This window comes from Empidonax traillii, unplaced genomic scaffold (assembly GCF_003031625.1).
Source record: "Empidonax traillii isolate 1590-97213 ecotype Southwest subspecies unplaced genomic scaffold, ASM303162v1 scaffold250:size724861, whole genome shotgun sequence".
Lineage (NCBI taxonomy): Eukaryota > Metazoa > Chordata > Aves > Passeriformes > Tyrannidae > Empidonax > Empidonax traillii.
The window spans coordinates 237,912-253,337 of NW_020955443.1; the positions used below are offsets into that span (position 1 = coordinate 237,912).

The 15,426-nt window shown below is 37.4% G+C and overlaps 1 protein-coding gene across 2 annotated transcripts in view; it reads right to left on the reverse strand.

Moving 5' to 3' along the window:
- Positions 1 to 1,021: 1,021 nt before the first annotated feature.
- Positions 1,022 to 15,426, reverse strand: part of POLN (DNA polymerase nu) — a 109,317-nt gene continuing 94,912 nt past the window's right edge. For both annotated transcript variants that reach the window (XM_027889073.1, XM_027889074.1), the window contains 3 exons: positions 13,483 to 13,550; positions 4,585 to 4,646; positions 1,022 to 2,169 (listed from right to left, as the gene is read on the reverse strand). In XM_027889073.1, coding sequence (XP_027744874.1) covers positions 2,101 to 2,169; positions 4,585 to 4,646; positions 13,483 to 13,550 — 199 coding nt within the window. In that variant the 3' untranslated portion in view covers positions 1,022 to 2,100. The remainder of the gene's footprint in view (positions 2,170 to 4,584; positions 4,647 to 13,482; positions 13,551 to 15,426) is intronic.

A 15,426-nucleotide genomic window follows, 5' to 3' on the forward strand; every position in this document is an offset into this window, starting at 1 on the left:
TGCATCCTGCAAGTTGTGGAGACACAAACTGCACCAAGTATTGAGATCTTGGTCAGCAACAATCCTCCAAAATTAGGCCAGTTTGCCTTTTGTTCTGACACCAGTGTACACAGAATGACCCCTTGGAAACGTGCAAAAAAATGGTGCCCCATTGCTTGGTCCTCTCTCTTTTGGTAGCTGACTCTTGCGAAATTTAAAACCATGAAGAAACTGCAACACAAGGAGAATAAAATATTAACTTTGCCTGCTGTATGACAACCTCTACAAAGTGCACACGTCTGGGGAACTGTGACTGACAGTCTTTTGTAAAAGGTTGTGTTTGAAAATTTGTTCTGTATGGTGACCTCTGCATTTCTGTAGCTTCGTATTTGAACAGATGTCAATTCACACAAGTGGACTGAGGTTCTTTTTGTTCTTAAGCATGTTTTTGTTATTTGTTAGGCTGAAGAGTGTTCCTAGTGTTGTTCAGGACTTGAAAAAATACAACATCCAGTTTAAAAGTAAGCATCCTAAGAAAAATACACAAGATGGAAATCAGCTGGAAATGTAGAAAAAAAAATGATGCTTCCTCCATATAGTAGGAAGGTCAGCAATGTAGCCTTAGAGGAACTGGGCTTAATTAGTACAGGCCTCCCGAAAACAGCAGGTCTTCAAGAGGAGCGAACCACATGAGACAGCAGAACAATTCACTTTTTCAACGCCACTGCAAACACAGAAGGCTTGAAAATAGCAAAAAAGCAGAAGAAAATTTGTGCCACCTCTTCTCTGTTGGAAAGGTGGAATCAGGCCCTGTGGTCACACGACCTGGTGCAGAGTCAGAGCCACCCAGGCTGGACCCCCAGCCAAGGAGCTGCCCCTCATTAATGTGCAGAAGGTTCTGACTTCGCTTAAATGATCACTGCCAATTTTAAAACTATAAGAATCCATTTTTAGAAACTACTGACTCACTTCAGCTGACAAGTTATGTATGATTAATAAGCAACATAAGAAAACAATGTTTAATAGTTTAATGCTTTTTAAGTACAATGAAAAATTATTTAACTCTACAAATTAAAAATGCTGCAAAGTCTTTGTAACCATACATTTCTAAAATTTAAATTGTATAATTTTGATGTCTAATGCTGAAACATGCTGAACACCTCTTAAAAAGTTTTGTGTTTGACTTTAACTTCTGAATAATTAGTAGTAGACTTTGAGGACAGCTTCATATTCCACAAGTATGGAGACAGAATTTGTAAAACAGTAACGTTATGAAACAAGCTCATTTAAAGAATAAACTCTACAGAAAACCAAATTATCAATAAAAAATCCAAACATTAGAATAAAAGTCTGAATCCTTAGATGCACAAGGCAAAATCCTAAAATTTATCCAAACAATACTTAGCATTAAGTAAGTAATAAAAGTAATCAATTAGGCAAAACTATAATACTTCCTCTAAAGTATGCTGAGGCTACAGTGTGCAAGTTGAGTTTGAAATTAACTGAACTGACAAAAATCTGGTTATTTTTATTGCATTTATGCTTCTAGTTTTGTTTACTTGTTTTGCTTCAAAATTCTAGATAAAAATCAAGTTCATTTCCAAAGAGCTCTTTTTCTTACTCTGGGGAACAGGACATTTAATGTGTCATGAACACCAAGCATCTGCATTCTACTCACAAGATACAAAATAAGCTGAATACAACAGTTAAGCATTTGCTGATACAGTTCAAATAGTGGCAGTGTAGAAGTATTTTTACACACCCACCTCACAAAATATTTAACATTCAAGTCTAAACATCCCTCCAACTCAAATATATTTGTGATGTTCCCAAAGGGTTAATATTGTCTTGTTTCATTTCTTACATGTAGTAATTTAGCTCTGAACAAAAGCAGCTCCCCGCTGGTTACCTTGGCTAAAGGAAACACAATGAACTGGTAAAAACCAGTTTTATCTCACTGCTGTTGCCTAGGGCTACAGACAAAATGAAGTAAAAAAATTCACATGCAGAGTATTAGGTGCTTATGAAAGATCCAGCAGCGCTGTTGCCTAGTGATTCAGTGAGGAATCAGCAGAGGCCAATGAGGTGTTCGGGTACTGAATAACATCCCCGATGGCTGCTTTACATCTCCTGCAATTCTGTCATACACCCCCATGATTTCCCAGTGGTGAGAATCACTTTCAAGGGAACCTGTCAGAATAAAAAAAAACACAAAAAAAACATTTAAACAAACAAACACATTGCATATAGCAAGATTACTATTTTTGCTTTTCCCTCTGGATGCTGATACTGCTCTCGATTACATACCTATCCATCATTTAATGTTCCTCATTTCTATTAATACTCAATTATTGCAACAATTTTGATTAAAATACCTTAACAATTAAGACTAACCTTTAGTTTTGAAATTGCAAATACATGTTACTGAATTGCAAGGAATATGCTAACACAAAATTCATCTCATTATGCTTTTCAAAAGGGCTAAAAAATCATCGTGATGATTTTGATATTTGTCATCAGCAACTTTATGGGTTTTTTTTACCACCTACTTTTCAACTCTGGGGTATTTTTATTGTTGCTTTGGTTTAATTTCAGTTTGTTTTGCAGTTCCTGGTGCTCTGGTACACAGTAGATTTGCTGACATGAAAGCTGCCTCATTAGCAAGGACTCTATTTTGGAAAAAAAGCTACTTCAAAGATACAGCATTCTTTACCTCAAAGAAGAAGAAGAGATCTCTCCCCATTAAGACTGTATGTGTGCTCTACTTTAGTGACATTTTGTCTCCATATTAAAAAATAATATTCATATTAACAGAGCACATAACACATATTTAGTTGAAGTAAGTCTGCTGAAGGAAAACAGGAGCATTTCACAAAAACCTTTTCATCTTCAGCATCCCTAATCCTTAAAGACATATTCTTATAGAAGGGTAAACAACATGAATAAAAATACAGACTTCTTTTTAAAAGATCACTCTCAATTTCTTCTCTGAGATCAAGCTGTTGGTATGTTATGTTTTCTATCTGGCCTCTGACATTGATCTCTTTGTGATGCTTCAGAGGAAGATGAAGTATCTTCATGATGCATGTAGTCTAGAGTGCTGTAGGAATAAAAAGTATGTCAGGACTCCTACAGTAATTTGCTCAGGAAAAGGAGACCAAACAAGGGTAATGAAATGTATCTTTCCAAATACTTCTACTGTCTACTAAAAAGTCCTGATCCTTGAAACCCCCCGAGAACCGCCTGTTGTCCAAGAATGTTTCCCTTCATCTATTAAAACATAGCTGGAGTTTGAATTTAAACAGAGAACTATTCTTCTAATAGGAATGACATATTGAATCCATTTGCTAATGCATCGAGATGAATTTGTCAGTGTGTGACAATAGGACACCTCAGACAGAGGGGAATAAGGTGGAAATAAGGTGGAATAAGGTGATGTGTCCCATTTGTCCACGGGACATTGAAACCTTCTGCCAGACAATGGTTAGTCTGAAATATGGAGCACTAAAATGATATTCTGCCCATGTAATTTTGAACATTCTCAGTAACCATGTAAACATTTGTCTTTCTTAGAAACCTATTAAAGTGTTCATATTTATTTCATGGCCATGATTTCCTCAGGTAAAATATGCAAGTTGTTGCCTGTCAAAAAGCTACCAAAATGTCTTCTAAGGAAGGACTACAGTGTTGCTATTAACTTTGTATGTCACCAACAATACCACATTTGATTATTTTTATGAACTTTATAGCAGTATGAGTGTAAATACATGCTTTTAATTACAGTTAAAAATATTTAAAGGTAGTATAGCTTGAAATTAAAGGTAATTGAAAATATTTAAATGTAGTATACCTGGAAAAACACTCTTGCTTCTCTTTTTCTTTTGAGGAATTTCTAACAAAAGGAGCTAAGCAAACACAGGTGTAAAATGTAATCAACCTATAGAAATGCAGTTTGTAAAGCTTGAGAGTGTCTTCTATCAAGCAACAAAAGCTGAGTAGTTGACAAGGGTGAAGGGTACCAGTAGAGAGAGAAATATAATTATTTTATAAAATAATTACAATTAGGTCTAATACATAGATAAATACAATAGCTGTGTAGTTATTTACTCCGTTTTTACAGATGTTGGTCTGCAGATGATGTGTTCTGCTTTGAACAGTGACCAAGGATTTTGTCTCCTTTGTCTGTTAGGTATCCACATGGAAATGTTAAATAGACCCCTTTTCTAAGTGAAAATTACTGAAGAAAGATCTTTTGCAATATTTTTTCAACAGTAACAAATTCCTGGCACATCTAGAAAGCCTATTAAAGGGACATATTTTTCACTCTACCACACCCAACAGAAGTTTCATGGCGATGAATGAAATAGATTTTGAAATTACCACACTGCATTGCTAAGACAATCTCACCTTCCAAAAGGGAGATTGACTTTCTTTCAGTTATTTTCCTTTAGAATTTTTATAGTAATTTTAAAAAGCAATTACCCACAAATATGAAAATATCGAAGTGGAAAGCAAAATAGTTTTTGTTAGATTTTGATATGATGACGATAATGTACAAGGCTAAGCATGCCTGAGACAGTAATGGAAATTCAGAATTATCCCTACCTTTAGTGGTACTTCCAAGGCTGTTGTTTGCTGCAGAGACTCCATTGTTCTTTTCACCAGTGCTGTAAGGTTAATTTGAAAACCTACAGCTTTATTTGCCATTTTAGCATTGTTATATATATGTACATATATAAAATCACATGCTTTATATTCTGTTATAAAATGCTTGCATTTCTGTGTAAAAAATTTACCATTTACAACTTTTTCAGATTATTTTTAAGTCTCTTGTGGAAGCTTCAATTTCTTATTTTAAACTGAATTTTACAGTAAAATTTGTAGAATTATTTAACTTATATCCCATATATAAAGAAGCACAGCACTAATATATTTCATATAGAGGTACATACAGTATATCTGAATGCTGAATTTCTCAGCTTTTAAGTTCAGTACTCATAACTATATGTTTGGTTACATTTTATACATTTTAATTTTTTTGTGCAGCCATAAAACTCAGTTAAAAAGAGAAGAAAAAGCTAGTAAAAAACCTCACTAGAAGTCTGAACTTTTTAAAATATCTTATTCTTCAAAGTAAAAAGATCAGAGCCAAATTTTAAAAAAATCTTCCCTGTGGGATAGTGGAGCTCTCAAGAATCTAAACAATTAAACTTCAGTATAATTCATGTAACTTAACAACTCATCATGCCATAACACTGTGCTCACTATTACTGTGCAAATGCATCTATAATTATTCCAAATCAATCACTTGGGATCAGATTTGTCATCATTGGTCCTGCTAATTAGTGTTTTGCTTGACAAAGATTGCTGCTGCAACACATATTGTTCTAATAAAAATCAAAGAGAGATTCAGTGGATAAACAGTTTTTTTAAAAAAAAGTTAATTTTTGGCTAGTGAAAGTGAAATAGGAATACCAGGCGGCCCCAGAACACAAGATATGGAGCAACTCTCCGCTGCTCTGACAGGATGGATGACTAAATAATGGATGTGGTCATGTGCCTCAGAAGTGGGGGATAGCAGGGAATGTGATACGAGGTGCTGGAGCGAAACCCACGTGATTACCAAGAAGCTTCCTTTGAAGTTATCCCCCGATGCACATCGTGGCTCTTTGGCAGCTGAGGTCAGAGGCAAAAGGAGCAACAAGAATTGTAAGAAGCTGTGTATGGTTGTTGCTCCGGCTGCTGCCAAAACCTCCCCTTAATGATGCCAGCAATGAAGAGCAGCATGAAATGTTTGGTGTCACATGGGTGACACTGAGGATGGCTTGCTAATCATGATGAGGATAAGTAGCTTCTGCCTGAACAGAAGTGCAGGGCTCAGGCCGTGCTGGCGCACTCAGACTTGCGTGCTAATGAGCTGTCATGAGCTTTTCCATCAAGTCCGAATTATGCAGTAACTCAGAGTATCAGCGGCTCAAATGCCAAAGCTGAGGAAACCAAGGCATTTGTTGACACATCTATGCACAGCTACACCTATATATTTGCTTCATGTTAGATCTGAGGTAGTTCATCGTCCAGCGTAGGACACGGCGTCATTTTTGGAGCGCAGAAACAAACATTGCAACTGCAGATTGTGAAGGGAGAAGTGCTGGCCTAAATAATTACCCATTTGAAATCCAGTCCAAGTCAACATGGCTATTAATAGAGGAGTGTTGGACTGAGAAGCCCACTCTGAATTTCAACAAGCTGTTGGCTCCAGGAGATCAGCAATGCAGCAGACGCTGGGGCACCCTAGCCAGGTGGGATGCCTTCAGAAGGCTAAGTGGGTGGCCAGTAAGTCCTGGATAAACATTTTTTCCATCAGTAAGCTCCCTACCAGGCTATGACTCCGGAAGGCTTTTGAGAGGATAACACCTGGATTCTGCACTTCTCATGCAGAATCAGTCAGCTCTGTATGTTCTACCACTTATGAAGGGCACACTCAACTCTGTGCAACTTCGCAATTTTTTTTGTGCTATTAGACAAATAACAGGAACAGAGCATTTGGGCAAAAGGGGGCATAGGTCTTCTTCACAAAAAGAGCTCCAACAGACAAAAAAAGATGGAGCATGAGTCAGCAGCATCGATTCATGGGTTGAAAGATATGAGTAGTATGATAAAGGCTGCTGTCTGCATATGCACTGAGTTAGACCAGTTTTCCCCTGGTTCTCTAGACCTCTGAGTTTGACTACTTCTCTCCTATTCAACTGTTATCCACAAAAGGGGATTCATGATGGCAGCAATGATTGCAACAGCTTTCTCTGTTGGTTGACAGACTTTTCGCTCTAAGGCATCTGGCACAGTCAGAATTCTGCTGCATTCTTAACTGCTCTTAATTTTAAAAAGCACAGATTAAAATGGCCACATTAGTGAACAAACCCAATGGTTCCTCATTCACTTTGACAACCATTAAAAACCTCTCCGTGGGTTTGCTCCATTTTCTACATCCCTTTTTTCTGTGTCAGTTTGGCTCCCTGTTCTCTTTCTCATGTCACACTGACTTCTTCTCTACCCAGAGTTTAGTGGGTGGCATTGTAAAGCCATTCATTTCAAACAATCTGAGTTGTTGTGCCTGCATCTCAGCCTTTTGAAATCACACCTTTGCAAATATAAAAAATATTTACCTACATCTACTTTACCACAGATTTTGAATGAAATAATAAGTATATACTAACAGAAATATCAAGAAAAGGCAGTTGGATTACCATTCCTGTTCAGTCATCTGCTAAGATAGTAAACAGGGAAGAAGGAAGCATTTAAACTAAATTACAGTCTTTGCACAAAAGTAAATAGGTATAGTGGCTGAATACATTTAGGCTGGAAATTTAAAGTTCTAGATTTTGGAGAGATGAAATTCTGGAACAGTCCCTAGTGGGAGTAATTTTTCATGTGGAGATGATAATTTATAAAGGAGACCATATGGCACAGGGGTATGTAATCGCAGGATAGGCCCCCTTTAGTCCTATGTACATAATATCTGATTCTCATGCTACTTTCTCAAATCTCCTTGAAACTCCCCTCTTTCTCAAAGCTCAAAATAAACAACCAGACACACACAACTATATCTTCTTTATCTCATACACATTTTAGAGTGCGGTCACTAAAAAAGGAACTGCAGTGTTTAAATAGATCTGTGTCTACCACTCTTAATTTTTTATTTCTTTTCTAAGATTTAGATTAGAGGCTTTGGGAATAATAATTATTTCTGTTCAGTCAAGAATCTAGTATATCTGGGGCACATAAATTATTAATTTTAAAATGTTCCTTTACAGCCAGCTATATACTGCAATGGCATCTGTAAAATGCTGCTCTCCCAATCCTTGTAAATTTCTCTCTCAAAACCCAGAGTCAGCAATTAGGAGAGTTGTTGACTATACTCATTCTGAAATGCTTTGTAAGTGCTAAGTACGTACGCTGAAATATTATGTTTAAAAAAACCTGGTGACAGCAAAGTTGAAAGATTATAAGGGAACTGAAATTTTAACGTATGTTTTAGCATATATTAGATTTTCTTGATATTGGCCAGGATAAATACGGTTATTGAAAGTGCTGTGAATAGGAACAAAGGAAAGACACGCATGCCTGCTGTGGAACAAAAGCTTATTTGTCCCTATCGAACTGAAGACATTTTTCAAGCGCACTCACCTATGAAATTATGACTCCAGAAACATGTCAAAGCTGGCCAGACATATGATCTATGGAACAGGGATTTTTGCAAATTGAAGGCTATCTGGAGGCATCTTTAGTTTATGCACCAGTGTTTTTCAAGTTAGAAAAAGGCAGCTCAGAGGACAGAAAATGTCACTAACTTGTGATGACCAGTTCATTCTTTTGTTCTTCTGTTACTTGAGTCGCCTTTTGAACATGTGCACATTTTTATGCAGCTGCTTCAGTGCCCATTAAGCGGGAAATTGTAGCAGAATAAAATGAAATTTCATGGAGTTTGTGTACAAGCCAAAAATTTGTACTGGCAGATGATAAAAAAAAACCTAAGATACTGTTCTTTAGGTAGTAAGATTCTGAATTGATATGAATAGCAAAATAAGTAGGCTTAGTTTTAATCTTGATTTTTTTTTCCTTAAACTGGTCCTTCTGGTGTTCTTAGATAAAGTATTTCAGCTGAAATATTTTATACCTGGTAAAATATTAGAAAAATTGTTTAAAATTCTATGTGTACATGTACAAAATATAAGAACAGATGCAGAAATCCTTTAATTCTATCAATAAGGTATAATTATGAGTTCTAAAATAAACCTCTAAAAATTACTCTAATGCACTGTGATATTGAACACAAAGTACTGAAACACATGTATTTCTACAAAAAGATGTTACTTCAAAATACCAAGTGTCTTTCATTTAATTATCACTAATGGATCCAATTAAGCAGGCAGAAAGACATGGAAGGATCCATGGTAATCACCATTGGCAAAGTTCACCTTTCAAATCCACCAGGTATTTACAGAACACACATCAGAAGCCAGATTTTACAGCTGTAAGCAGAAGTATCCCTTTACTTAAAAAAAAAATATATATATATATATTGTTCTGCATTTCTTCACCTCAAAGTGTACTTCCCCCTTTTAGCAGTATTCAGAATAATCCAAGGGCAAAGAAGCATTTCAAGCACAGCATGGAGCGGCAGAAACAGCCTCCACAAAATGAAAAACTGGATTCCGCAGTTCCTGAATACTCTTCCAGAGTCCCTAAACAGACTCACTGGTTGATCTGGGGACAGTCTATCTACCTGATTACACAGACTTCAGAACGAGAGATGCTGAGGCTTCTCAGATCCAAGAGCCCAGTTTTTGGCATTCCCAAAATATCATCTGCCTTTCTGCTTCCTGGGCTGCTGGAGAACTCAGGATGTGAGGAAGCCAGGCAGGCAAACTGGCTAGAAACCAGGCAGATTATTGATGGTAAAGCTGAGAGTCTTTCTGCCAAATGTTTTGATTTGAACATCCCAAGCACCCTCTAATAGGAAATTAGGATTGTAAAAAGCTCTTTTGCTGTCATGTTCTTGCCCTAAACAGATAACTGAGGGAAATAATATGCCATATCTTCGCTGAAAATTACACAGTTCAGAGTAGGATGTGCTTCATGGTATTTCAGACTGTGTCAAAGCTTGGACACTCAAAGCCTTGTTATAAATAAATGATGTTTTGTCCATTCAGAGCGAGCCATATGTATACTACAAAAGGGTGGGTGACAGATTCTGTTGGAAAAAGGTGTTCTTGCAAAATACAGATAACACCTAACTTGTTACATACAGTGCTTTGTGCAGAAGTAGATATCAGAGAAAAAGAACACCTTAGTGCTTACCTCTTGTTTGTCAGATTCAAAAGATTCAAAATCATCTGTGTGTTATTAGATGCACTATAAATCGGATTTCTGTATACTGAAAAGTACTGAAAATTCTTATTGGGGTCTATGAAGTCCTAACCACAACTAGAGAAAGCACCAGCATTATGATTCCTCGTGGCAGTTCTCAGCCTCCATTCAGGAGAGTCTTAGAAGCAAACAGACATTTTAATCTTGTGTAACAATATAAAGGAAACACTTCTGTGAGGGAAATGCTGCTGAAAAGGCTTATGTTCTGCACTATGATCTAATGAAATAATACTATTTACCTATATGGCCCTCATTTATAAATGCAAAAATATTTAAAGATTTCATATTCATTCTGCAAATAAGAAAACAGAGTTTGTATTTGTAGTTGCTTTCCTGGAAAAGTAGATCAGAAGCATGACTGGAATCAGAATGCAAATACACTGAATAGTAGGCCAGTGCTTCTTGGATCACACTAAATGCAGGAGAATAACACAGCACTGAACTGTAGTCCATTAAAGCCCTCAAACACTGCTCTTTAGCTTTAAGTCCACGTCTTTCCCTTTACTGAGCTTTGTGACTGTACAACTGAAATTTCTCTCTGGATCATTAAACTGTAGGCTGGAAACTGCAAGTCAGCAGATTCTGTGATTTAAAGTTTCTGAATGGACAAAAGCTCATTAGATATGTAAAGACAAAGCTGACATCTAAAGAATATTGGCAAATAAAAGTAAGAAGAGTAAGGGCTTACAAAAAAAAGGTGAAAGAATTTTGGGTAAAGAGATGAAAACCATATTTTGACTTCCAAAGCACTAAAGTGAATTAGGAGCAGGCATCCTAGTGACACTTCTTTGGTTTAAAATCCATATACCTAATCTGTTGCCTCAGTCAGCAGCTCCCAAAATAATTGGAAAAGATTAGGAGAAAAGAGTGTTCCTATTTAGTTTTATCTGAAAGGAATCTAGGTCAACTGCTCTCAGACTGCTCTGTGATGTGAACCAAAACTGTTCACACCATGGACTGGGACAATAGGGAGATCTGCTTCAGCATGTACTTCTGACTGGAAGTTGGATGCTAGTGCAGATGCACCCTTTCTCTGCCTATTCTGATCAAGCAAAATCCTCATTAATGGCACTGAAGAAGAGCCAGCCTTGGACCCTTTTAAGACAACCTGGATTAGTTTTTTTACCAATAGAAGGACTACTCACAAAACACAGACTCAGGGAGGTTGGAAGGAACATTTGGAGGTTACCTGGTCCAGCCCATCTTTCATAGGGGTTACATGGGGTTGGTTGCCCAGGAGCGTGTCCAGATGGTCTTCCAACACATCCAAGGATGGAGAGTCCACAGCCTCTCAGGGCAACCTGTGCCAGTGCTCAGCCAACCTCACAGTAAAACACTGCTTCCTAATCTTCAAAGGGAACCTTCTGTGTTTCAGTTTGTGCCCATTGGCTCTGGTCCTGTCACTGGGCACCACTGGAAAGAGCCTGGCTCCCTCCTCTATGCCTCCCCCTTCAGATATGGATATACTTTAATAAGATCCCATGAGCCTTCTCTTTTCCAGGCTGAACTGCCCCAGCTCTCCCAGCCTGTCTTCATAGAAGAAATGCTCCAGACGCTTCACCATCTTTGTGACCCTTCATTGTACTTTCTCCAGTCTGTTCCTGTCTTGTACTGGGGAGCCCCGACCCCAGTGACGAATAAAGAGGAAGGAAATGAACAAATCACAAGATGAAGAAGGAAATGAATGTCCTACGTTGGCCTTTTGTGTTAAGAATAAGACATTCGTCTGTTCTGACATAAGTGAGTATATCTGAAAGTTCCTGTAATGCAGAATTTTCTTTTTTCCTTTGCCTCTTAGGGCAAAGTAGAGACAAATCGAAAAATCAATCTTCAGTCAGCAGAATGAAACAAACTCCCACTCAAGCTTGGCAGCCTATGTTAAGTGCAATGACAATTTCCAAGGTATCTCACACCTCTAGAACTGCCCAGGTACATTTTCTAAAGGTCATCTTGGCGACTTCAATTACAGGGTGATAACTCCAAAGCACGACAAGGAATTTACAGATATGTCTGTCCTGCAGGCTGCAGCTACACCCGGAGAGACACGAGCTGGTTGCTGTGTGGTGTGCACTCTCCAGTCCTGAGTACCTGAACAGGACTTTGTGTTTTCAGAAAAAAGCCCCCCAGTCCTCACGGTTCTGCAGTGGGATAATGTGTTACTGGAGTCCAGACAATAACTAGAGCTTTTTCTGTTATACTTGGAAAGTATTGATTTTTCCTGAATTTGCTACAAATTCATACAGGTAATACAGATCAGAATTTGACCCAGTGAGGGAAGAATCTGTGATTTTCTAGATGTATATGCAACCATGAATAATTTTCATTTTTTGGGTATAATATTAGTGATACACTTAATGCAAATTGATGTAAAATAAGATAAAAATCGTTATCTGCTGTCTTACAGATTTCTTACAGTATGCTACACTTTCTAATTCTGAAACTATGTCCCTTTTAGACATTGCCTTTTCTGAGCAGATACTGCAATCTCGAATAAACTGTATGGTGTTTTTTTAATTTAAACCAGATTTGAACTCCTGTATTTAGAGGTCAAATGTTAATATATTAACCTAATTCATTACAATGCCCCTAATATATTGAACTGAAATATTTCCCAGGTAGTTTGTTTAGATTAGGTGGAGGTTTAATGTTCTCATTTTGAACTAATACTCACAAGAGGGATCAATGATGAAATGAGACTAATATAGCAAATTGCACTGTTCACATGAACGCAGCACAGGAAGGTGAAAATTAATTTTTTATTAGATGCTTAGGTTATAATGGAAGATATTTCTTGTATGGTTCATTTAAAACATTTGTGACATTCTGCTAATTGTTTCAGCCAAACATGTTGTTGGGCTTCAAACAAGACCAAAGTTTGTGAATAAATATTTGGTGCCTACTGGAATAAATCCACTACTTACTGGAGAAGAGACCAAACAGCCTCCTATGTGCCCTCTCTTGTGAACTAAATTTGTACCAGATGCTGAGACAAACTCTAGCTTAGGAAATAATGTCTGGAAGTAAGCCAGATGAGAGGGTGAAAACGTAGGCTGGAGCTTTTACTAACCTTAACCTTGAGAGTGCCATCATAAAGATTTCTCAATATAAAAAAAAAGCAGTAAACTAACTTAGAAATTACAGTACATTATATATGGTTACATTAAGAATTTCATACTTCTTTGTGTAACTGGGCCCAACCTAAAGTATTTAGGAAGTTACTTTCCAAACCATACTTTTTTAAGATGGTCTATTTCCTTCTAAAACCCTTTAAAACCTTGGAGAAAATATTATTATTTAGTTTTACAGGATTCACACGCTGGATGATGGAATGTTGATAAGAAAACTAAATACAAATAAGCATGGTGATGAATTCCAGATGAGAAGTATATCACGTTTTATCTACATAAGAGCCAGGGGTGGAAAACATTCAGAAAAATCTGCTTAGTATACATTCTCTTAATTGTGAGAATCAATGTGCTGCTTCTTGCTACATTAGCTCTTTATTCTCTGAGAAATCACAGGATATAGAGAGCAAAAATGGGGTGGGAGAGAAAGAGCAAGAGAGATTGTATTTACCTGAAAATTCCTGGATTTGAGAATCTTCTACTTCAAACAACAATTCATCATGGATCTGTGCAATTAACCTGAAAAATTTCAGAGACTTTAGATAACATATGCAAAAAATTCTAACAATGCTTTCCATTCGTGTCATCAACTACTTGTCAAACACACAATGATAAGTGAAAATAAACATCCAAAGAAAATTAAAAAATCATTAATGGATTTAAAAGAATTGCCACTCCACATGTTCTGGAAACATAAAGGCCATGGCTGTAAACCCAGACTGGGCTTGACAACTTATAAAAGCCATTCAGGGATTTGATGACGTGACAAGATATTACTTAAAACCAACATAATTTGCAGAAAAATGCATGAACTTATGGAGACAGGATTTTTGTTAATATACCTTTTTTCAAGTTGAGCTGGAATAAATGTAGTTGCAAATGGATGATTTTACTAATGCAAATTAGGTCAAAAGTAAAAGTGTTTGGCTCACTAATATACCCCTATTAACTCCTAGCTGCTCAGCGACTTGAGCCCTTTCCAGGAAATAATGTTTTCACTTATGTGCAAAGTGGGGGTCCTCATGCTGACAAACAAGAGGGTTGAAGAATGAAGCTGTAGGCACATACACACACCCTGATCCAGTGCCTGTGCTATCAGGACAGTCGCCTTTGTAAGCACAGAGCGTGAAGCTGAAAGCAGCAACGCTGTGAAAGCTCAGCAGCTACACGGACCTGAGCTCTTCAGTTAGAGCTGGTTTGTAAGGAGATGTAACTGCTGCTTTGTTTTTCTCTTTGTCTGCCATATCCTGTATTGATAGGTGTCCTGCATAGCCACTGTGATTTATTTGTTGAGTGCTTATAGGAGTAGCACCCTAAATTGCTGGTTTGAAACATAAATGAACTTTCACAATGGAAATAATAAATGTATTTGATTGAATTAAGTCCACAGCAAAATAGATGTAATATAGCCCATATAATCCCTGAGTGTAGTAGTAGGAAAAATACAGTACACCTGATTAGACTGTATTCCTATTAGATCTATTTTATTACTTCTTTAAGTACCATAGCTGGGAGTGTAAGTCATAAAACTGTAACATCCATTTCCAAATATCTTTGCAATTAGTATATAACATAAGAAAGAACTCCTCTCATTAACCTGTTAAGAGCAGCTCCAGAGGAGGCCATGAAGATGCTCAGAGGGCTGGAGCACCTCCCCATGGGGACAGGCTGAGACAGTTGGGGTTGTTCAGCCCCGAGGAGAGAAGGCTCCAAGGAGACCTTTCAGAACTTTCCAGTACCTAAAGAAGCTACAAGAGAGCTGGAGAGGGATTTTGCCAAGGGCCTGGAGAGACAGGGCAAGGTAACAGCTTTAAAATGACAGAGGGCAGAGTTCTAGATTAAATATAAAGGAGAAATTCTTCTTTATGAGCATGGTGAGGCACTGGAATGGTTGCTCAGAGAAGTTATGGATGCCTCATCCCTGGAAGTGTTCAAGGTCAGACTGGATGGGGCTCTGAGCAACTTGGTCATGTGGAAGGTGATCCTGCCCATGGCAGGGGGGTTGGAACTAAATGGCCTTTAAGGTCCCTTCCAATCCAAACCATCCTGTGATCCCATTATTTAAAAAAAATGCCCATTGCAGACTTTCCTCAGTACCTAGCAGTTATTCAAGTAAATACTTCTTTGCAAATGGCTGACACATCAATATGGTTACTAGTAATAACTTTTCACAGTTTCTTAAGATAGTTTCACACTGCCTTAAATTACAATGTGACATTGACTAACAGTGTGGTGAGCTCTAATAATAGATCTTAAATTATTAGTCACTTACAACACAGTCAGAAGCAGAGGGAAACAGATTAACATATTTCTAATAGGAAATTGGGACACAGGATACAAAAAAGAAATAGATGAAAAGACCAGGATCATCTGTAGCAAGAGAATACAGTTACAT